A 23,733-nucleotide genomic window follows, 5' to 3' on the forward strand; every position below is an offset into this window, starting at 1 on the left:
TGAATCTTCATATTCTGTCATGAATATGTTTATCATCCCGCTGTATGATTTTTTTTTTCATATTTAATCCTATTTAAAACAGTCGACGTCACACAAACACATTACATCCAAAAATCACAGAAATTAAACGTTTTTTAACCATTTGAGACATTAAAAAAATATTTAAACTATTTAACATTTTAGTAAAAAAAAAAGTCGTTTTTATCATGTGAGATAACTCATAATTTTAAAAATATTTAAATATTTAATATTTATCCATTCACCCTCTCTGTTTACTGTGTCTAGTGTCTGTTGTATTTATTGTGTGGTTCTGGTTCCATGTTTGCACAGTTTTACACACACACACACACACACACACACACACACATACACACACACGTATCTGTCCTGCTGTGTCTCTATCCCGTGTTGGACCACAGTCCCGGAAGAGTGTAATTCTGCTCCACATAAAAATAAAAAATACTTTTACTTAACAATAATAACCGTTATTAATAAATTATTACACGTGATGCTAAAAATGACGCACTAAACTTCATGCAAAGTAAATGTAAATAAGCATAGGATTTATTTTATCTTAGAGAATAACTAGGCACTTTAGTAAGTCAATGTAAATGTTATGCTGTTAGTGTTTTCATTTTAATTTATCATGTGTTTATTTAATTTACTGTATCGATATTACACGGAGCGGTTATTATATTCATGTTTATATTAATATAAATGAGATACAATCATTTCCATCATGTACATACATACAGCCTATAGCAGTCATAGCATTTGCATATTCATAACCCTGATAGTGATAATAAACAAAAATTGACCAATAGTAAAAGCCGAGGCACCTTCGCTTACGAGCTGTTTACCAACTCGGTCGGCCCGGGCGAAAAGACACGTGGACCAAGTCCGGTGGCAGTTTTTGGGGGCAACTTAGAGGACAGTCAGAAAACAGTTGGTAAATGCTTTTAACTGTACCATTCCTCTGTAGTCCACATAGTCTGTATAAGCTACTGGTTACAATTCATTATTTTTATAACGTCACTGTTACCCCCCCCCCCCCCCCCCCCAAGTACACATACATAAATTAATTAATTATGTATTAATATATTATATTAATAATGCTTGTGCTGCGATACAGGGAACATACAGCTCATCAGTCTTAAAGGGACCTAGAATGGAAAACTATATTTACCTTGGCATAGAACTGACATTACCGTAAACCTCAAACACTGTTGTCTCTTCATTGAAAAAAAAAAGCTAAAAATCCAGCATAACCAAAACAGAGCTGTAAAATGAGTCCCACCTCAAACTGTTTTGTACTCGTTTAGGCTCATTTTATTCATGCCCTCAAAATTTTCTTACCTCCAGCCCACCAGCAAAAGCCTTTCTACTGCTGTAACAGCTGTGTAAAGCTGTAATATGGTGTTGTTGAAACCACCACCAGAACCAGCATATTTTTGCGTGATCTTTTGTGTGAATAATTACAAAAAAAAATAATAATGATAACGTTTTTGTCACAGTGTTTAAAATAACACCATGTTGTGCTGTACTGCGTGGCTCCTGTGATCCGTCGCTGGTACCGAACCAGCCAATCAGAGCAGAATGTAGCTACCATTTTTATTCCACCATAAAAAAACTGAACAAATGCATTTGGCCCATTTAAAGGGGATATTGGAAAATGTCACGAAAATCGCCTTGCTTTGGGTACAGAAATCCACACAAAATTAGGAAATAATGAATAGTGTAGGATACAGGCCCTTTAACGGCTCGAGGAATCGATTCGATCGTAGCTCGACTGATCAGCCTGTGAATCTAAGTCTCCGTGTCTCGGTCATCGACCGTCGTCCTGTCTTTCTTAGCCGCATGCTCCGGTTGTGCTGCAGCGGCTCTCAGCATCACACCCAATTCACCCTCACCGGGGCTCTACAACACTCAGCATGGCCCTCCACGTCCCCAAAGCTCCGGGCTTTGCCCAGATGTTAAAGGATGGCGCAAAGGTAGGGTTTGCCTGGTTTATTCGTGTATAAACGGAGTTTTTAGCGAGGTGTTAACGGTAGCTGCGCTGTTAGCTAGCTAGCATGCTAGCGTGAATCATGTGGGTGGAGATTTCTAGAACATGGGCCCAAGAATCCCTCATATTTCGCTATTAACTATTAACCCGACGAATCCCCTTATTTAGCTAGTTTTATGACTGTAGGCTGTGTTTATTGTATTGAGCTGGGAAGGGTCCTGAATATAGCAGTAATAGCGTTTTTGAGATATTAGCTCATTGTTAATTAAGCATGTGCATTCAACTCCTAGTGCCTCAGTTAGCCGATTAGCCCAGTGACAGTAATGTCCGTTACACAAACCGTTTGCTTATTATAGACATTATTTAACGTAGCGTGTGAAGTATTTGATAATAGTAATGTTGATTTTGAGATGATTAATTTGTTATTAATGTGATTTTATTAAATTGTTTTTTATGGTCAGATTCTCAGAATAGAGACCCACCCTTATGTCATATAAACAGACAGGTGCCAAGATTCAAAGCAGCGATGCCCCTATAATGTGGTAGACCAACGCCTGAAAGGTTTATATGCATGTGTGTCTTGCTAGGCGTAAATCTTAGCTGTCACATTTGACTTTTAGTGAGCTCAGTTTAATCACAAGCACAGTTAGTTTTGGTTTCTGTGATGATCTGTCACATTTGGAGGGGGTTGATGCTACTTTGCAAAGCTCTCTAATTCCTAATTCTACGTTGACTTCTCTGATCAGCATTATTCAGGTCTTGAGGAAGCTGTCTTTAGAAATATCCAGGCATGCAAGGAGCTGGCACAGACCACAAGAACTGCATACGGACCAAATGGTAAAACGTGCTTACCTACATCAGGATGTTACATTTTCAGCGGTTTTAGTGATCACTTGGGACTATTTTGCATAACATGATTGAAGTGATTTTCTGATGTATGTTTCCAGGCATGAACAAAATGGTCATCAACCACTTGGAGAAACTCTTTGTGACCAATGATGCAGCCACCATTCTGAGAGAGCTCGAGGTGAGATTGTCGTACAGTGACTTGATGGGCTCCAAAGTTGTCACTTATTCATCTGCACGGCCTCCTAAGTGTGATTTTTTTTTATTTTTTTATTTATTTATTTATTTATAGGTCCAGCACCCAGCTGCTAAGATGATTGTGATGGCATCCCACATGCAAGAGCAGGAGGTGGGAGATGGAACTAACTTCGTCCTGGTGTTTGCTGGTGCTCTGCTTGAACTGGCAGAGGAGCTGCTCCGAATGGGTCTCTCTGTTTCAGAGGTGAGGAGCTGCTGTTTTGTAGTTGCCCTTATTGTCTGGACCCCCAGGCTGTTTTATTATAAACGAAGTACAAGTTTTATACAGGATGTATAATTGTGACTACTGCCTTGATTGCATGCAGACTATTTCTGGCACATTCTACATTTTTTTTTTTGTTTGAGTTGACTGGGATTTTATTAGGATTTATCTAAACATCAGTTGATTTGCTCCTTCTGGCACTACTGCTACTCCTATTGGTTCTTTTTGTAATAAATACAAAAAAAAAGAAGCATGAACACGATAAGTTCACTAATTGAGTAGAGAGGAGGGGGTTTCTCAAACCTGTTTATGTCTGACATTATTGGTACTTTAGAGTTTACTCAATTACTTTCTTTTTTTTTTTTTTTTTTGATATCCAGGTCATTGAAGGCTATGAGATGGCCTGCAAAAAGGCTCTGGACATTCTGCCAGACCTGGTCTGCTCCTCTGTCAAGAACCTGCATGACTTAGCTGAGGCCACTGCAATGATCCGTACCGCCGTGATGAGCAAGCAGTACGGCAATGAGGACTTCCTCGCCGATCTCATCGCTCAAGCCTGTGGTAAGGGGCTGCATTCGATATTCCAAGATCATGCAGGATTCTGTCTAATGTTTGAGTTTGCTTCTTCTGAACATTTTGGAATTTTGAGTCAGATATTGAAAAATGGCTTTGATCTGTTCCATTTACAGTTTCCATTTTCCCTGAGTCTGGCAGTTTCAATGTTGATAATGTCAGAGTGTGTAAGATTTTGGTGAGTTACCCTTTAGTGTTTTGACTTTTTCAATATGTTAAGTTGGATGTAGTAAATAATATTTCAGTGTTTGGTTTTTGGCTTGTTTTGTGTTCTCATACTGGTCATTTGTACATGTAGGGTTGTGGACTGAATGCCTCTTCAATGCTTCATGGAATGGTTTTCAAGAAGGAGGCTGAAGGAGACGTCACATCAGTTAAAGATGCCAAGATAGCTGTGTTTTCTTGTCCATTTGACTGCATGGTTACTGAGACCAAGGTGAGCATATTGTGTATGAATCAGTTTGTGGCTAGAAGTGTTTATAGTTACAATACACACTCCCATTTTCTGAAGATTAATATTGTGATGCATCATTAAATGCTATAATGAAGGGTTTTGTTTACACATTAACACTGTAGGTTTATCATTCACCTTTTAATCCCAATGCAGAAACTATTATGAATTGTTTGGTAGTTTTTGCACATTTTATGGATTCCCACAGGGTTTCATTTTAGGGTGTGTGTATTGTGAAACTGATCCTAATTGTGGCAGTAATGTAGTGAAGAACTGAAGTGTGGACTTACACAGTGGGTTTAAGAGATTCAGTGAAATGGCAAATTAGCGGGGAATTAGTTTGATAATTTTTAGTTTGTTATGAAGCTGAATAGAAATCTAAATCGGCATAAGTTCCTTTCTCTTTTCAGTCGTTCACTTGAACGGTGACCAGATTTTTTAGGATTATTACACATTAACTACATTTCATTCGCAAGTTTGCATGCTAACATTTGGCCATATCTGATCATAAATCATCATTAATGCTGCTACAGGTTACTTCAGGAGTCATCATCACACATCCAACTTTCTGTTTTTGCTTGAAATGAGCATGAACACTTGTTTGAGCATGTATTGGATACTTCTCATTCACGTATTTCATTTGTTCATTTCTATGAGACAGTGGCTATGTTTACTTGTAAAGTTATTCGCCAATCTGATTAAATTCATTCTGATTATAGATCAAGTCTAAGGTGTTTATGCACACTCTGCTCAATTATCAATCATTCGATAACTTTACATGCACACTACAAGTAATTAGATGCACATGCGTAGCTCACCAATGCCAGTTACCACGAGCATCATGCGTGTTTAGTCAGAGTGACCCAAGCAGAAATATGCTTTCAAGCCTATCCTTCTTGGTAGGAAAGCTGTCAGCAAACCCAACATCCCTTTTTTTTTTTTTTTTTTGCTGGCAAGAGGCCAATCACTTTGTACAAGTACACAGTGGAATGATTTATTTTTATTTTTTTTAGTACAAAAAGTGCAACGTGGAACAAAACACAGTACAGGACATTCATTTGCTTATGTACTTTTTGGAAGAGCTTGATAAACGTATCCACAGACCAAATATACCTGCCAAATGCGTAATGGTGAGTGTTAATTTTCTCCACTGTCTTTATGTCTCCCTTAGGGCACAGTGTTGATAAAGAACGCTGAAGAGCTGATGAGCTTCAGTAAAGGAGAGGAAGACTTAATGGAGGCGCAGGTGAAGGCCATTGCTGATGCCGGTGCTAATGTGGTGGTAACCGGGGGTAAAGTGGCAGATATGGCTTTACACTATGCCAACAAGTACCAGCTCATGGTAGTACGGTAAGAAGATACTACTAGACTATTGCATACCTTTAACTGTTTACCATCAGTTGGAGCCTTTAATGTGTGTTTAATGGAGACAGTTCAGACACTGCTCTGCATGCATGTGAGCTGACACGCAACATTTTCTGTGCTTTTTTCACCAAGGCTGAACTCCAAATGGGATCTTAGAAGGTTGTGCAAAACTGTCGGTGCTGTAGCGTTGCCTAGAATGGTAAGTCTTGACTTTAAATCTAGTCACATGTTGCTATCATCCGACTTAAATGTGAAATTAATAATAGTACTGTAAATGCTCAGTTTCCTGGTGCCTACATTAGTCTTGTTCATGTTTCTCCAGACTGTTCCTACTCCAGAGGAGATGGGGCACTGTGACAGTGTGTACCTGACAGAGGTCGGAGATACCCAGGTCGTAGTGTTCAAACATGGTAAGAGTTATTCAGTCACTTCACATTGTCTGTTTGAGATGAACCAATAAAAATGCTCCAAAATCTTTTTACATTGACTTCCATTCAGAATGAAGGTGTAACCGAACAAAATATTAGTCCAGCTCTCCCTTTTTAGTTGTTTGTCTTTTTTTACTTGCATGGAACCTCAAAAGTAGTTCTTAAAAGGACAAGGCTCCAGACCAACAGTACTTTTATTTTATTTATTTATTTATTTATTTTTTTAATTACAGAGAAAGAAGATGGAGCCATCTCTACGCTTGTAATTCGAGGCTCCACAGACAACCTGATGGATGACATTGAACGAGCCATCGATGATGGAGTGAACACCTTCAAGGTCCTTGTCAGGGTAAGTGTACTATATCATTGGACACGATGTGTTCTCTACCTTTGAACAACCAGCTAAAAACTATGTTCCTCAGGGTTATTAATTTGTTTACAGTAAGTCAACACTGATTAGTTAGCTCATATTTATTATTTTTATATGCTATTCTTACTGTCCAATTGCTGTAAAAAGCCTCTTCTCATTTAGTCTGTTATTTATTCCTAGGACAAGCGACTGTGTCCTGGCGCCGGGGCTACAGAAATTGAGCTGGCTAAACAGATTATGTCTTATGGAGAGGTAAGTCAATAATATCACTGCATTTAAGAATTAACTAATGGCTTAATGTTGTTGTTCCCCTGTCCTGTGTTTGGCAGATGGGGCTGTCTACATAATCTTGAATAACATGTCTCTACATAGTATGTCCAAACCCTGCGGCCACAGATCAAACGTGGTCATGTTTTTAATCATATAATTCGATGGATCCATGTCTGTGTATTAAAATCCAAAATCATATTTCATAAGATAACCTTATGGCCTTCCAAGAGTCTCTCATTTATCTTCTGTGGACACCACTTCAACAAGACATCTTGGCACAACCAATCAGAGTGGAGTGCGCAGCGAGGAGGAGGGGCTTATATCATGCATGTGTCCATGTTCAATTTCTGGGCTATTTACAGATATAAGTTGTGTTTTTTGGGGTGTGGTGTTAAATGGTGATGTGTATCATTTTCATCATTTCTATGTCTATTCTAATTGGACTAAAAGCACCATCGTAGCTCAGATTGAGGTTTTTGTGTTGTTACACACCTGCCGTATATATCTCTTTAACCCGTTAGACCCACTATGAAAGCCCACACTCATTCACTATTATAGCTGCATTACTGCTATGATTGCATCACGTTTCACAGGCCCCAAAATAGAACCCTGTGGAACTCCAACAGTGTATGCCAAACCGAACGGTTCCCAAATAATAATCACAATAATTTCTATATTGGAAGTCATAGCTGTGTAATAAGCATAGGCTTCAAGGGGGTAACCAAGCAAAGTACGGCATCAGAGAACATATGCATTTTTCCTGAAGACCATGCTGTGGTTTGCCAGTCTTGCCCAGGTTTGGAGCAGTACGCAATCAAGAAGTTTGCTGAGGCTTTCGAGGCTGTGCCACGTGCGTTGGCGGAAAACTCCGGCGTGAAGGGCAATGAGCTGATCTCCAAATTGTATGCAGTTCATCATGAGGGCAACAAAAACATGGGCTTTGACATTGAGGTGAGTGTTAATGTTTACAGAGCTAGCCTGTAGTGTTAAGTATCCATTTTACAATTGTCATTATTTTATTTTTTTCATTTATTTATTACTGTTTTCTTCAAGCTGTTTTAACCTTTCTTTGATAGGGTGAAGGGCCTGTGGTGAAGGACATGCTCGAGGCAGGCATTCTGGACCCTTACCTTGTCAAATACTGGGGCATCAAACTGGCCACCAACGCCGCTATCACTGTTCTCCGGGTCGATCAGGTGAACACTCTCTCTACCATTTATGATGATTATACTGCTAAGAGGCTTTTGGGGAACTGGGCTCAGCCCATTTTCAGCCCTCTTCTTTCTGAGCGCCTGTACAGGTGTCAGCTGATTGTATTTTCAGGTTGTAACATGATGTACATGTGTATCAGATCATTATGGCGAAACCAGCAGGGGGCCCCAAAGCTCCCAAACAGCAAGGCCACTGGGACAAAGATGGATGGGACGAGGAGCCTGATAAATTTGAGACACATCATTGATAAGAAACCCCAAAAATGGGACAGGTGCCCCATTATCTTTTTGTGTGCCTAACCACTGGAGTGTGGAGTGTGCTGGTTAGGGATGCATGAACACACTGACCTTTTTTAATACCGACAGTTCTAGGGTGGGACTGTGGGCTCTGTTTGAGCACGGCATTGCAAATGGATCTCAGATATAAACTACTCAGGAGTCTGTTTTCTCTCAGGGTCTCCAACATGGGTTCTATCAATGAGTAAGGTTTAAGCATCTAGTGATGTTCTGGAGGACCCATTGTGGTTTCCTGCTCTAACACACTACCTCCAAGTCAGGAAGAGCTTGTTAATTTGCAGGCAGGAGGTCCTCTAGGGCCAGGATTGGGATCCATTGTTCTGCATGATGGCATTATTTTATCAGCAGTCTGTTCTGCAGTCTTAGGTCCTGTTACATGTATTTGGAACCCGTTCTTTGTGTAGATGTCACATGGAGATGAGGGAAAACGAAAACACTATCAGAATGATTTATTATTTGAGGCACCATATCTTGACCTGCGTTGCTTGCTGTTTGATCTCTCAAGGAATGCAGTTAAACTTCTCTTACTGGAACAATAGACGTACATCTGACCTTGTCACTGAGCAGGGCACTCCTCCAGCTTGTGTGCTTGGTTTGATACTCGATTAGCGTCTTACTAACATTTTTCTCTCTGTGCACAACACATTTTGTCACATTGTTTTGAAAAGGAAACCTGGCGCAGTAAGATTGCATGTTGCATGCACTGAAGCACAGTTTTCAGCCATTAGGGTATTCCAGACTTGGCACTAGCATTCATTGGATTCACTTTACTGAAAAAGGTGAAGTCTTCTCTTGTCTGACGTTATCTGACCGGTCTGCATGTGTCTCTCTTGCCCCTACAGATCATCATGGCCAAGCCAGCTGGTGGACCCAAAGCGCCGCAGGAGAAGAAAGACTGGGATGAGGACGAATGAGCTAGCCTTGCTTAGATGCCTGTTTATCTGGCGTTCCCCTTTCAGCGTTTTGACCTTTTATTTAATACCAACACCTTGTTTTTGTATTTGTTTTCTTTAGTACAAACTTTGGAATAATTGTGGGAACCGATGTTGATGGCTCTGTCGTTTTTGTGGTCCCAATAAAAGGCACTTGAGCTGTCAAGTATCTGTCCAAGATTGTCTCTTTTTTTTCACCTGCTGTAGTGTGTGTATACAAATAAAACCATGGGTTTTTGCATCAAATGATCAAACTACACTCCACAAACCTTCCCCTGAGTGTGTAGTCAATTATCGAGGAGTCATTAGTTCCTTAGTTTCTTAATTAATGGTTTCCTGGGCATCCTTTTAAATGGAGAGAACTGTCTCTAGCTATATCATGCTCTACAGGGAGGGGCCAAATATTACAATTATGATCAACTTTGATACTTAGACTCCATAGAGGTTTTTTTTTAAGTGCATAATCATACCAGTGCAGACGGCTGTTGATTGTTGTTGGTTATTAAAGGCGTTATGAAATGGCAAATAAATCATTTGGAGAAACAGAGTTATTGACGCCCTCGGGAGCGCGCACCAATACCCCGGAGTGCGTGTGATGGAAATTCGAATCTTTCAAATGCTCCGGTTCAATGAATCGACCCTCCGATACAACGATTTATTGGTGCAAAGGTCCCTCACAGAGATACCTATTCCGTAAGTTTTGCTGTAATGTCAATAAATTCACGAGAAATAGGTGCACAACGGCTCAGTATTAGTTTATAAAGACCCTGGATAAAATGTCTTCCTCTACTGACCAGTAGCTAGCTAGCTACATAATACAGACTCGACACCCACAACAAAGAGGGGTTGTTCAAGTGTCCTTCTACAGTCCTACACTGTGATATTTACACTGTAACATTTGTGTAACTAAAACGACCACGAACGAATCGCGTGTTTAGATTCGGCTGAACTTTTGAATCAGTTGAACCGAAGTAAAAAAAAAAAAAAAAAAGATCCGATTCGAAGGAATGATTCATTCGCTAGTCGGGAGTCTCTACTCTTCAGTAAACATGGCCGCTCTCAGCAAGTCCATACCGCACAGCTGCTATGAGATTGGCCACACTTGGAGTACATCATGTACACTTTCAACACTGCAAGTGACAGCCGGCGCCCTGGAGGTCTCCTTCAAGATATACGCGCCGTTATATCTGGTGAGTCTTTTCTGGACGGTTTTACAGTGTTTACTGTAGAGGACACAGCGGCTGGGGTAGTGCTGCCTGCCTCCCTGAAGCCGCATCCCCATACAGCTAGCTAACTACTGCTAGTGCTAGTGCTAGCTATCCAGCTAGCTAACAAGTTCAGTCGCAAAGTCAGGCCCGTTTAGCTCTCGCAACTGTCTGAAAAGAGAAGAAAAGGTAGCTAGCTAGCTGTCTCTGAACGTTGTCTTTATTACTCCAACCCGTAGGAGCAGATTTAGCCTGGGGGGGTTAATGTAATGAACGCCTGACGCCTGTACTGGTGTCTGTTGTGGGAGTCAGTGAACGCTCACCATCACTAGCTGGATCTCAAGTTGCTCTCCTGAGCTTTGGCAACTTGTTGATCTGAATCTGGCGTTAAATAGCCGTGTTACCCAACACACTGGCTGCCCTTGCCTTTATCATGTTGCGCAAATTTGTATTACATTGCATTTGTTCATTTTTCGACGTTTAAATGGCTCTACCCTGCAAATAACATAGATACATGCACGAGGCAAGCCGAGGTCTCCCAGTTTCTCCCGGGACTGATCACATTGTCTTGTCTGCAGTGGATCAGGACGGTGGGCTCTTTTGAACCTTATCAAAATCTAGTTGCTAATCATCTCAAAAGATCCAGGCTATCAGACAAGGAGGATTAGGAAAGAAGTGGACCAGCCGTTAGCTAATTAGGGTCTGTCCGCTTGTCCATTGGTCCTGGACAGTGACGTGAGGGTAAGCTGATGTTGTTGCCATTGTGGTGAGAGGCGGGCACTGCTCTATATGAACTCAGCACGAACAGCTAACCTAGAGACCTGCTTTTTCTAGCGGTGGTGCCACTAATATTTCAGTGATCTCCAGAGACTTTGAGCTCCAAGCCTCAGCGGTAGTGACAGTAAAGCCTGCAAGCTTGAAGATGTTTGGATCTTCAACCAGCACCCCAGGTCAAAAGTTCAACTTCAGATGTAATTGCAAATTTTTATATATACACACACATATATATATAATACTGTGTAAAGTGAGGCCTGTGTGCCAGGAACTCAAACATAGGTTCTATTAGTGAGTGAGGTTTAAGCATCTAGAGATGTCCTGGAGGACCCCTTGTACACCTTCTTGCTCTAACACACTACCTCCAAGTCAGGAAGAGCTTGTTCATTTGCAGGGCAGAAGGTTCTCCAGGGGCAGCATTGGGACCCTAGAGGATGGGATTATTATTATATCAGCAGTCTTAGGTCCTGTTACATGTATTTGGAACCCATTCTTGATGTAGATGTCACATGGAGATGAGGGAAACCGAAAGCACCTTTGTGGTAGATGGTGCTAGATTTCAGATTTTCACATATGAATAAATGTAAATACTGCTCTATTACATGTATATGTTACGTACAATCCATAACTTGATGGTACTGTGGATCCAAACAGGGCTAGGGCCTCCTGTGGGGCCTCCTCTGGGGAAAAAAAAAAAGACAGCCACTCTAACCCAGGGGTGGCCGGGGTACAACACAGTTTGCTGATTTCTGTGCCTTTAAAGACCTACTAACCCTGGCAATTACCAGGTGTGCTTGAAAAACCCCCACAAAACTGTGCAGGAAGCTGTTCCTCCTTACCTCTCACACAGTGACAGATTAAACATATTTGACCTATGTATAACTTATATAATGTATAATGTTCTTGTACGTGTCGCCGGCCCACCACAAACATCGGGCACTGACTCCCAAGACAAAAAGGTTGGGCACCACTGGGCCATAACAATACCCTTTACTCTAAAAGCCCTTGCTGTGAGATCCTGCCAGAAACAAGGGCCACTGCTGATGCCTAGATACAAAGATGCAAAACGCCAAAAACGTAGGTACAAACAAGACACACTGCAGGGATAAGATTTCAGAAATGCAACTACAAGATTGGCCTTCAACTAAATGCTACACAAAGAGGTGCATCTCAGTGTTTGAACTTCCCAGTTTTAAACAATTCACACAAGCATTTGACGTTCTCCCTTCTAGATTGCTGCCATCCTAAGAAGAAGAAAAAAAGACTACTACAAGAAGAGACTCATCCCTGAGATCCTGCAGTCCACGTCCTTTCTGACTGCAAATGGAGGCCTGTACATTGCCTTTTTCTGCATACTTAGGTAAGAGCAGCTCTCGGGACAGTCGAGTGGCGGTTCTGCAAACAGACATCACACACAGGTGGATCGCCAACCTTTGGAACAGTGCTCTTATCAGCTGGGTAAAGTCCAGGAATAGTATACCCAATCCTAAAGACTGACGCAAGATTGAACTTTATGATTGGCTTTATGGTGGTTTAGTATGTCTGTTTTTGTGGCTGAGATGCGTTGGTTCCTAAACCCTTCCACTTTTCAATAATACCCCTCACAGAAGTTGGTGGAATGTCATGGAGGAAGAAAATTTCACCAGCTGACTTGTTCCAAGGGTAGCATCCTATTACAGTACCATGCTGGAGCTCTTGTTTGTAAAGGCAGACTGTATGGTTAGGTGCTTGATTTTATACACTTCTGGCAGTGGGACTGAATGAAACACCTGAGTTTAATGATTAAGAGGTGTGTCCCAATACTTTTGCCCATGTACTGTATATGCTGATACCGACACACAAACCTGTAAAATGTAGAACCAGCTAAGGCACTGTCACTATGACCTGAGGATCACTGGTTTGAGCCCTGGGTCATGCTGCTCTCTCTGGGTGTGTAGATGGCTCTCCAGGGTGAAGCTGGCTCGGCAAGGGCATCTGCTAACCGACGCATCAGAGCAGGGTTGAATAGTAAGGTTGCATCGGTAGCAGTTCGAAAACAGCACAATATGATGTTGTTGTGCATCCTTGAAATGGGGGAGGGAGGAGTAACAGTACACACTGTTGAGTTAAAAAACAGTACAATGGGACAACAGCAAACCCAAATCTATAGCAGCAAACCCCAAGGTAGCTGGTGCTAGTACAATCCCTATAAAAAGCATTCACCCTTTTGATGTTTTCCCTTTTTATGCTTTTTATACATACTAAAACAGATTTCAAAGAAACATCAATTAAATATCAATATAGAATACAGATTAACCAGTGACTGCACCTTCCAGACTGGTGTCCTTCTACTAACCACATGAGACACAGTCACTCCATTTCACTAATAGTGAGACTACTAGCACTCTCCTGGACCTCTGTTGAATTAGGGCAGTCACTTTAACATTCTTTAATCATCATATGATTATAATTCAATTTCTAAAAGCAAGAAATGGGGAAAACATTCATGGGGGTGAATACGTTTGAAATCACCTAGTTGTGTCTGAGTGAACTAGCATTTTGAATATGCAATAATGAATCATTCTATAATGATCTTTATGTTTATTCATCAGATTCAGTTCCTCTTCTGCTCGTTACCTTCCTTTTTCTGTCTTGCAGGAGGCTGTTGGGTCGTTTCTACTCCTGGTCTGCAGGCTTTGGAGCTGCATTGCCCGCTTCATATATTGCTATTTTGATAGAACGCAAAAGCAGGTTGGTTTTAGCCCCTCCGGTTTTTAGTTTTTTTTTTTTTTTTTTTGGGGTTTAAAAAGTCAAGGCCACAGTCCACTCTGTGTAGCACGTTTGTAACATAAAAGCCTCAGTGGGTTTTAGAAGTACATTTTATGTACAAAGTGCAAACCTACTCAGAAAAGAAGCCAGTGGGGTGAAAACAAGAGAGCAAGAGAAAAATAAAAAGTTGTGTTATATAATAAAATAAAAATGCTTCTGCCACTAATCCTCTATAGCAGGCAGTGTGAAGACACGCTTTCTAAATTGAAGAATCCAGTACATTAAAGTGCCCTCACTGGTGACACAAGTGGTCACTCACATGTAGCTTATATAATTTCCATAGCCGATGGAATTGGCACAAAGACCCCCCCCTCCCCTCAGCATTGGGCTGTGGCATAGTGGAACACTATATGGCTATTGCTGCAGCACGGGGGGAGGGGCAGATCTACTTGGAATACCCTTGATTTTGGAAGAGTCCTTGCATGAGCAGGTGTGTCTGAGCCTTTTAACATGTATATACTTACAGAGCAAAACCAAATCAGTGCTTCTGGTGGTGTGCTCTGGTGTGCTCTTTAAATACTGCATTGGTTCACCGACCTGTACAATGGAAAGCTCAAGGAAATTGGAAACTCTCACTTTTGATTCAGTGTGCTGTGAAATTTCAAAGTTGGCCATATGTGAGGTCTTTTTTTTTGTGAGGTCCTTTTTGCTGAGATGAAGGTTTTTGTCTTTAGTGTATTTTAATGTGTCTGTCTTTGTACAGGAGAGGACTTCTAACAATATATATGGCAAATCTGGTAAGACCCTTAAGCATTTTATCAGGATTAGGGATGTCATAAGAGTCGATACTTTAGTACCAAGATCATATAAAAATTCTAAAAACGTGACGCTACTTGTTTCCTGTGGTACCGAAGCTGTCGAAACTTGTTTGTTTAGAGAAGAGAGAGATGGAAGGGGGCGCCATTAGTGTTCTCGCACACATACACACATAAAGACAGACGTTGCCAAGCAGGGAGCTGACTGTTTTAAGTACCAAAAATTTGCAGAATCAAATGACTTGAAATGAATTAACAGGATATCCAGATTTAAATGCACTGTTTTGCTGTTTCTGCTGTTTTTGAGTGATTGAGAGAGAGAGAGACAAGAGCTGATCTGCTCAACACGAGGCCTCTGTCTGTAATGAATGAAGACACAAGGCCGAAGACACAGTTTAACTTATCCGCATGGCTAAATAGTGGGGCAGCCAGGACCTCTAGAAGTACTGCTAGAGTAGTACTACTAAACAGGATGTTATACAGATGGTTATGGTGACATGAGTAATGTTATGTAGCCCTTTACCTTAAAATAACAGCTTAAAAATGGTAAACTGACTAGTAATAGAGAGAATGGCTTGTCTTTCATTTCATCTCTGCGTTGGAACTGACTACACTATGTAACTTTGGTGGAGCTGCATGAGACCTCTTGCGAGAACTGCATAACACTGCCTAAGCCTAGTCAGTTTTTTGTTATAATCATGTAATATTACTCTGAGTTTAGGTGCTGGTTCTGTATCTCTCAGCTTGTCAACAAACTCCCCACCTGTAGGGGGAGCAAAGCCCAGGAACAAAAAATAGCAATTCTCACGTAATTTTTCTTTAAAGGTTTAAATAAGGTCTATCTAATGTCCTTGCTGTTTTGCTAAATCTAAAGCTTGATTTTATCATGTGTTTATCGGTGTGAGATAATTTGATTGTTTAGCCAAACTATTCCTTTAAAGGTGCTGTATATGATTCAGCTTCGCTAGCTGTCGTGTGTTTGCACGCTGGATAAAGTCTGGCGTTCGTGCTTGTGCACAGGACAGGGGAAGCAGATAGACATTGGTGTGTCTTCAGAACAGTGAAAGACTTAAAAATGGATGAGGCTGTTGCTCCATTTCACAGAAATAGCTCCGTATTTCAACGTCCGGCGAATGTTTGTAATAGATAATCACAGCTAGTTTGCTTAGCAGCAGCAATTGCAGCAACAGGTTCCTAACCCACAACGTACATGAATTATGGTGGGCGGCGCTTCTGAATGAACACTTACGGGAAGGGTGTTTGTTTTGCTTGTTTTGTCCGCCTTCAGAATCCTATACAGCACCTTTAATATCTCTTCTTTGCTACCATTCACACAGGAAATGGTTAAACTTTGTGTCCTAAGCTTATTTTAACAGTAGTTGTTGTGTGTCATTTTCAGGCCACTGAGACGATATTCCGGATGGCTGTCACACGAGGCATTGTCAATCCTCTTAAACATGGAGAGGTACGCTGACTTCAGATCTTGACGCATCTTAATATTCAACCACTAGGACATTTTTACCTCTCCTCTGTATGGAGAAAGCATGCTGCGTAGATCTGCACTGTATTTCAAAACACCAGATGATACAATTACATGCTAACTGAAATTTAATGCTGCAGTCATGGAAATTTTTGTTTTCTACTCACTCTGCCAGCTTGGGAATTTGCCTTTGGGCTATGCCATGAAAGTAGCAGCTGAACAAATGTTGTTCATTTTCTTGTCCTGTAATCTCAGTCTCACTGAGCCTCTTGTCTTTCAGGTTCTACTCTTCTGCCTGACTGCATCACTCTACATGTTTTTCTTTAGGTCAGTCAGCTGCTCGTTAAATTCGTAAATGTTGAACTTAACGTGGCCGAGCTTCATAAAAGCCGGGTAACAAACTTATTCCATTATTTGTTCATTTTCAGATGTAAAGATGGACTTAAGGGCTTTGCCTTTTCAGCATTAAAGTAAGTGGCCGTGTTGACGTGTTTGTGTCTCCCCTCATACAGTGTCCTGGATGTGCCTAAAACCCAAAACAGAAGGAAAGTCCCTGATATTGTTGTTTATCCCTCTGCTTGTTAGTTTGGTTGCTAAAGAAGAATATGTGTTTTGTCTTGGGAAGGTTTATTGTAGGGAAGGAGGAGATCCCCACACATTCCTGCCAGACTGAGACGAGCAGCACTTCACGCTCTGAGAGGACCGCAGTGCTACCCAGTCAACAGCCGGAGGAGGAACAGGCTTCGCCTCGAGGGGGCGGCATTGCTGCCCTGACCCGCAGGCTGCTAGACTCTCTGTGAGTATACGGGGAACTTGCCTGCAAAATCAGTGTGACACCTGTGGGCTGCTGATCACTGCAGCGTGTGATGGTTGCTGGGACAGACAAGGAATCCTTACTCTCACTTGATTGTGCCCCTTTTAGATGCAAACATGGCCCGAGACACAGATGTTGCAAACACTACCAAGACAACTGCATCTCCTACTGTGTTAAAGTAAGAGTCTTTACCTCTTTGCTATTATTATTATTATTATTATTGTTTATATTAAATATATTATTTTTGTCCGCAATGTTTTATGTGTTTTGTGAGGGAAAATAAGGGAGGGTTTGTTCTGAGACAAAGCAGATTGTTTGTACAGAATCATTAATCATTGCATTTTGCTCATTCATTGTGAATACAGGGAGGCACTTAATTTGTAAATAAAACAGATCTTTCACCCCTACAAAAATAATTATACTTACATCAACATATTCTGATGTAGCACAGACTTAATCCGGAACAACCACAGCCACATAAACTAGGGCCCTATATATTGGTTGGCCAATTTTATGTAACTGATATCTTCCATCTAGTGAGGCTAAACAGTAATGTCAGTAAGTCATTTCTTTTATGCATCTGAAGGGCTTCATCCGCATGTTCAGCGTGGGCTACCTCATCCAGTGCTGTTTGAAGGTTCCATCAACATTTAGGCAGGTTTTCACCAAACCCTCTCGCCTTCTATCGCTGCTCTACAACAAGGAGAATTTCCAATTAGGAGCATTCCTCGGCTCTTTTGTCAGTATATACAAGGTAAAGTCTGTACCACAGTTGCCTCTAGTTCTCAGTGTATGTGATCTGTATTGGTCATCTCCTTCATTTGCAGATTCATAGAGAGCTCTGTTGTTCATCATTCATGTGAAGTGGTCTTTGTAAGTGTCTCTCTGTTTCTCTGTTCATTCTTTTCTTTTTTTTGGCATTCCTCCTCTGTCTCTTCCTAAAGGGAACAAGTTGTTTCCTGAGGTGGGTGCGTAACATTGATGACGAGCTCCATGCACTCATAGCAGGTAAGCTTCTGTGTGCTCTCTGCTCTTAGGAATGTATGAAACTTCATTGGTTTACATTAGAGTGATCTCAAATAACCTAGCAGTGATTTTAAAGATTAATCGGAAAACCAGACCTAAAGGATAAGGATGAGGTGAGTAGAGGTCAGCAAAACTCAAATTCATCTGATTATTTCAATTAGATTTAAGCTAAGTGATATAATAATTTACTAGATACATGAACTCTGAAATGACCAAGATTGCCAAGATATGATTTTCTACTAAACATTAGTTTTGTGCCATTTAGATCTGGTAAATGTTGGATCAATAAATTAAGCTTTATATAACCTTACGGTTTTATACATTTCATTAAAAAATGGGCAGATCTACATAAACGTGTTGATTGTCATGCCCATACGAAAATAGTGGCTTTATAGATGAGCTGGTTTTGCAGCTTGGTTTCCATCAGTCAACTCAGACTTCAAGCTTAGTTTGATGAGTAATTTTCCCCCCAGTAAGAGTACGAATTGCAGACTAATAATTACAGATTTATTAAAAGATGAATATTAAATGACTACTGATAATTAAACCAACTGATTATGGCAGTCCTTGTTTCTTTCTCAGATGTGATTCTGTTGTTTCAGGTTTTCTCGCTGGCATCTCCATGTTCTTCTATAAGAGCACCACCATCTCAATGTACCTCTTCTCGAAGCTAGTGGAGGTGAGTTCTTTATACATGAGCTACTACTTCTTTTAAAGCAGTTGCAAAAAAACAAAAAACAAAACATTGAAAGGTTTACATTTCTTACTTGACTGAATCATAGTCAGTCAATCTGTGAGCATTTCCAGCTGCATATTTGAAAACAGAATGCTATTAACTTCTTACCATGTTTTCCTGGTAGACCATGTACTTCAAAGGCATTGAAGCAGGACGCTTCCCTTACTTTCCTGAAGCTGACACCATAATTTATGCCATCTCAACAGCTATCTGCTTCCAGGCGGTGAGTGATCTGATCACTGTTGGAGGTGTTTTGGATATTTAGATTTGATATCAGTGCATCAGTTGTTTTGGAGGGGGGGGGGGGTTCTCTGACACTGACTGTTTTCTTCCTTGTTCACTATTTGATTGTAAATATCAGTTTCCTCAATACATAATAACAAAAAAGGGGACATACGTTTCTTTACAAAGGTAGAAATACTTGTGTCGTGTTTTGGTTCATTCTGTTCTTCATGGTTTGCTTCACCGACTGAGTGTTTTGTATGCAAGGCCAGCAATGAAAAAAGATGAATGAATGAACTTAGGTCATAATATTTTGATCATATGGAAATCAAACCAGTGATGATGAGCTCCTTCCCCAAACGAGCCCAGAAGCGGTACTGGATGCGCACTCATGTATTCAGGACAAGTGTGAAAACACCCCAGTTTGGATGTAGTTGTACAACGATATATTGTGCAAAGATATTCTGTTCTATTATATTCATTTAGGGAGAACTTAATGTTTTTTTTACTCTTAAAATACACCTGGTTAGAAATAAATCTATCATGGAAAGGCTTCGTTCTACCAGCGGGAGACCCGCACTCCTTTCTATGGTTCTAAACCAGCGCTGAACAGCACGTTCAGAAACGGGAGTAGGAGGCTAATGCCTACCCGCTATAGAAGTGCAAATCATCGCTCATTCAGTCTTGGCCAGGGGTCACGTGTAAACGGGACTTTAATCTCAGTGTGAACCTGCTTAAATAAAGGTATTATATTATAGGCACTATAAAATAGTTATTATACCTCAGTAGTCGACACACTGCAAAAGCTATCAGTTCAGAGTGTGTACCACTGTAAACACACACACACACACAAAGTGAATTGACTGCAGTGTTTATAAAGGAGCTGGGAGCTGAATGTTCAGTTCGACTGGATTGTAAGATATTGAACACACTATTAAATTTGAACCAGTCATTGCTACTAAACAACATTAATTAAAATGTCTGATTATAGAAACTATTCACTAAAAATACAGGGATTTTACTAGTGTTTACAGGACATCTAGTGAACTAGATCTACTATATCAGGACATCCCTACAATGAAATGTAAGTTATGGGGCCTTTTTAAGATTTTATATATGATATCTCATATATACCAATGATATATACATAAACTTACTGCACAAAGGGTGAGGAACCCCGATCCTGGGGGGGGGGGTGAATTCCTGCCGTGCCGTTTCTTCTCAAGCACACCTGCTTGATTATCACCCTTTAACCTCTTAAACTCCCTGGAATTACCGTTATGACTTAGGAACAGCAACTCAGCCAGTTTGCACTGCTTTGCATGTAGTTATCGATTAGCAATCCTTGGTGTGTAATGAGAGTCAGGAGCATAAGGGGTTAATTGCTAGACTTAGTTGGTGTGTTGGAGCAATCTCTGCCCGCACCCACATAATTCTAGCCCACTCTCATCTTTATATGTAACGCATCGTATTGTTAGGCTTGGAAATATAGGCGATTCAGCCTCAGACCTGGATGATTCATGTGTTCTTGAATTCATCGACTGATGTTTGCTCTGTCCTTCCCTCTAGGCGGTGATGGAAGTCCAGAATCTGCGGCCATCGTACTGGAAGTTTCTGCTGCGGCTGACCAAGGGCAGGTGTGTCATGGATTGACTGAGTTTGACCCACAGTTCATGGCTGTGATTGTTAGAGAGCGAGCGGCGAAAGAGAGAGAGAAGCAGGCAGTGTGGGTGTTTGGACGTGGGTGGTGCTCCAGCACTCCAGAGTTAATGCAGGCTGGAACAGAGCTGAAGGGAGAGCGTCTCAAAGTGTGTCGACTCTAACATTCAGCCTGTGTTTTTCTGAATCTCCAGGTTCGCTCTGATGAACAGGAAAGTGCTCGATGTGTTTGGGACTGAGGCATCTAGACACTTTAAAGACTTCACCCCCAAACTGGACCCCAAATACATGCTGGTACCTCCAGGCGCGGACGTGGAGCTGGGTTAATGGACCAGGCCGATGTGCCGCTGCTGTGATGCTTAGCCAGAGACCCAAATTTGAGAGAGTTCATTTCTACTCTCACTTCTACCTGTGTGTAATGTGAATGGCATCGCTTTGATTGAGAGCATAGCGTTTCTGGTGTTGCACAAAAGCAGTATTACGTGTTTGCGTCCTCTTCTAACCGTTGGAGGTTGAGAAGAACGAGTTCTTGGTAGGGATAATGAATCAATGAATTTTTTTTTTTTACTTTTAAGGCAGTAAGTACAAAGCCTTTCATCATTTAATTGCTGTAAGTGAGGTATGGAGGCGGTACCTTGTGATTGAAATTATGAGACGCTGACGAAGATGCCTCAAAAGGCAGGGAGATATAGACCTGATTTTAAATTAGTTAAATACATTTTCCTAAACATTCAAGCTGGAGAACATATGACTCCCTTTTAGGTTCTGGCTTCTGTCTGTTCCCTGAAACAATTCAGACGTTTTTTTAACTTTCCTTTCAGAAGGAAAATCAGTGGGGGAGAAAACATACTGGGCGATGGTGTCAGATGTGTGTAAAACCAGGTCTTACTTACATCAGGGTTTCTTTTTTATTGTAGTTTTGTTCTTTTGGCGGAGAACATACTGACATTTTGAGCAGAGCACAAGTTTTACTTTAATAACAAAAAATATATATATAAAATGGTACCCCCAAGATCAAAATTGATAGGCTGTTTATGAAAAGAGAAAGCAGGTTAATGTAAGTTTGGGTGGAAATTAAAATATCACAGACACCATTCTCAGTAGCACAGATTTTCTTTCAATTAGCAATAAGTATAATAGCGGTTTAATCAAAGTATTGCTGTATACAACTCTGTAATTTATGTAAAAAGAAGAAGCATAATGTGTTTTGATGTTTCTATGAGCGCAAATGCTTTCTATTAAAAATCTGAAATGTTAAGTGCATTGCTCTGGTTACTTCTTTTACTTCTGGCCACAGAACACATTAATGGATAAAATCTTTTCTTTTTTTTTCAGCATTAAAACATAATAGGCAGATTCTTCTCATTTTTTAACAGGTGGCAATATTGTGACATGATAAAAGAGCTGTATAACCCGGTATCTATGTATTGTCATTGTGGAGTATTAGAAAACAGGCAGCCAAAAAGAAATCTGTTCCTATGTCCTACGTTCATGTGTTTTCAGCAGCTGTTCAGGGTGTGTTTGAACGTTTTAGAGTTAACCAAAGCAACAACAACAAAAAAATGCTTGAGGATGTTGAGGAGTGAGGATTTTCAGATTTTCACAGGTGGGGTCATGGTCAACATAGTCCCATTAAGAGCATACTGGAAACATCTGAAGAACATGAGACCACTATATGATGGCAGGGGAGCAGTTAAAATGTGTGGCAGGCAATATGTTAGTTTAATCAGTTAAATTTTAATTAAAAAAAACATTCAAGACCAGAGGAGGTTCTTCCTATTTGATTTTTGCTGTCAGTGTTCATTATAAGGGGGAAAAAAGGCCAAACACGTTTGAGCAGCCTCTCTGCCGGTCAGTGTGTAACAGTGTGCTCCGTCGTGTTAATAAGAGCCTCAGATAAACTGTAATTTATCAAACTGAAATTGTTCCACTAATCCTGCTAACAGGGCCTCCTCGGTCCGCTTGAGGGCGATGTGGCTCTGCTGTGAAATCACTGGTGTTTTGGGCTGTGGTGAAAGTGCTAGTGTTCAAATGAAGGAGTGTGTATGGGGTCAAAACTGGAGTATAAACTGAAAACAGCTCTAAAAAGACGAAAAAACGCCGGTGGTAGACTGTCCCCAGGTTTATCTAGCAAATTTAACAAATTTTCCACATTTCCACAATTTTCACCTGAAGAGGGAAGAGTAGACCATTAGAAATGCTCCAAAATGACCTGGAATATAATCATATAATAATCTTTATATAGTGACTTCCACTGAAAGGTAAGAAAGTCTTGCTCCTGCTCCTGTAAATACGATGTTTCTGCATGACAGGGCGATGTATGTGTGTGGGGGAAAATGTAGACACCACTTCTCGTTTTCTCATTAGCATCTTAACACTGGCAGCCATTGTATTCCAGTCACTCCCGGAAGGAAAGACTGGTGGAGAACAAGCCAAGACATGGGAACTGCAATTGAAAAAGGGTTTTCCAGCAAATATCCAATACTAAAATTAAATGTGGAATTTGAGGGGGAAGTGTTGTTTACAGTTTATAGAATAACCCCCCCCCCCCAAAAAAAAAACAAAACGTTTTTTTTTTGCATTTCAAAATCTAAATCCTTATTTCTTTAAAATAAAAATCTTTACTAATTTCCCCAAAAAAACAACCCAAAAAATTATGTATGTATATACGTATATATATATATATATATATATATATATATATATATATATATATATATATATATATATTATATTTTTTGTATTTTTTTTATGTATTTTTTTCATTCCTCATTTACGCATTACTCATGAATATTATTAACGAATATTATTAAATTCTCATTGTGTTACTGTCTAGATTAAATGCGGATATGCCATCAAGTGTAAGACTGTCAGTTCGTGGGTGGGTTTCTATTAAAGCCATAAAACACCCAGCACTTCTTCATCTGCAGCTTACTGAACCTGATCTGTGCTTAGGTTGCCAGTTATTCAACTCCAGGATCAACGCACATTCATAACCCAGCTAGGATTCATTTTCCTAAGGCAGTATTTTCATTTTCTGGTCTGC

At 40.5% G+C, this 23,733-nt stretch overlaps 2 protein-coding genes across 3 annotated transcripts; both read left to right on the forward strand.

Moving 5' to 3' along the window:
* Positions 1–1,831: 1,831 nt before the first annotated feature.
* Positions 1,832–9,374, forward strand: cct8 (chaperonin containing TCP1, subunit 8 (theta)). 2 transcript variants are annotated; one of them, XM_072659175.1, is made up of 16 exons: positions 1,832–1,991; positions 2,752–2,842; positions 2,953–3,032; positions 3,144–3,293; positions 3,692–3,872; positions 4,001–4,062; positions 4,183–4,320; positions 5,507–5,685; positions 5,833–5,899; positions 6,023–6,110; positions 6,362–6,477; positions 6,679–6,750; positions 7,555–7,719; positions 7,845–7,964; positions 8,120–8,251; positions 9,119–9,198. In XM_072659175.1, the coding sequence occupies exons 1-15, from the start codon at positions 1,932–1,934 to the stop codon at positions 8,225–8,227; spliced, it is 1,677 nt and encodes a 558-aa protein (XP_072515276.1). In that variant the 5' UTR covers positions 1,832–1,931; the 3' UTR covers positions 8,228–8,251; positions 9,119–9,198. The 2 variants fall into 2 exon arrangements, with proteins under 2 accessions (XP_072515276.1, XP_072515278.1); XM_072659177.1 differs by lacking the exon at positions 8,120–8,251 and having other exon boundaries at positions 1,833–1,991; positions 9,119–9,374.
* Positions 9,375–10,257: 883 nt separating this feature from the next.
* On the forward strand, positions 10,258–21,945 carry tmem135 (transmembrane protein 135). The gene is made up of 15 exons (XM_072659248.1): positions 10,258–10,398; positions 12,420–12,547; positions 13,825–13,917; positions 14,699–14,732; positions 16,150–16,215; positions 16,511–16,557; positions 16,659–16,700; positions 16,856–17,026; positions 17,153–17,222; positions 17,631–17,798; positions 17,989–18,052; positions 18,673–18,749; positions 18,931–19,029; positions 20,598–20,665; positions 20,882–21,945. The coding sequence occupies exons 1-15, from the start codon at positions 10,258–10,260 to the stop codon at positions 21,012–21,014; spliced, it is 1,401 nt and encodes a 466-aa protein (XP_072515349.1). The 3' UTR covers positions 21,015–21,945.
* Positions 21,946–23,733: the final 1,788 nt, after the last annotated feature.

Source organism: Salminus brasiliensis, chromosome 16, assembly GCF_030463535.1.
Source record: "Salminus brasiliensis chromosome 16, fSalBra1.hap2, whole genome shotgun sequence".
NCBI lineage: Eukaryota > Metazoa > Chordata > Actinopteri > Characiformes > Bryconidae > Salminus > Salminus brasiliensis.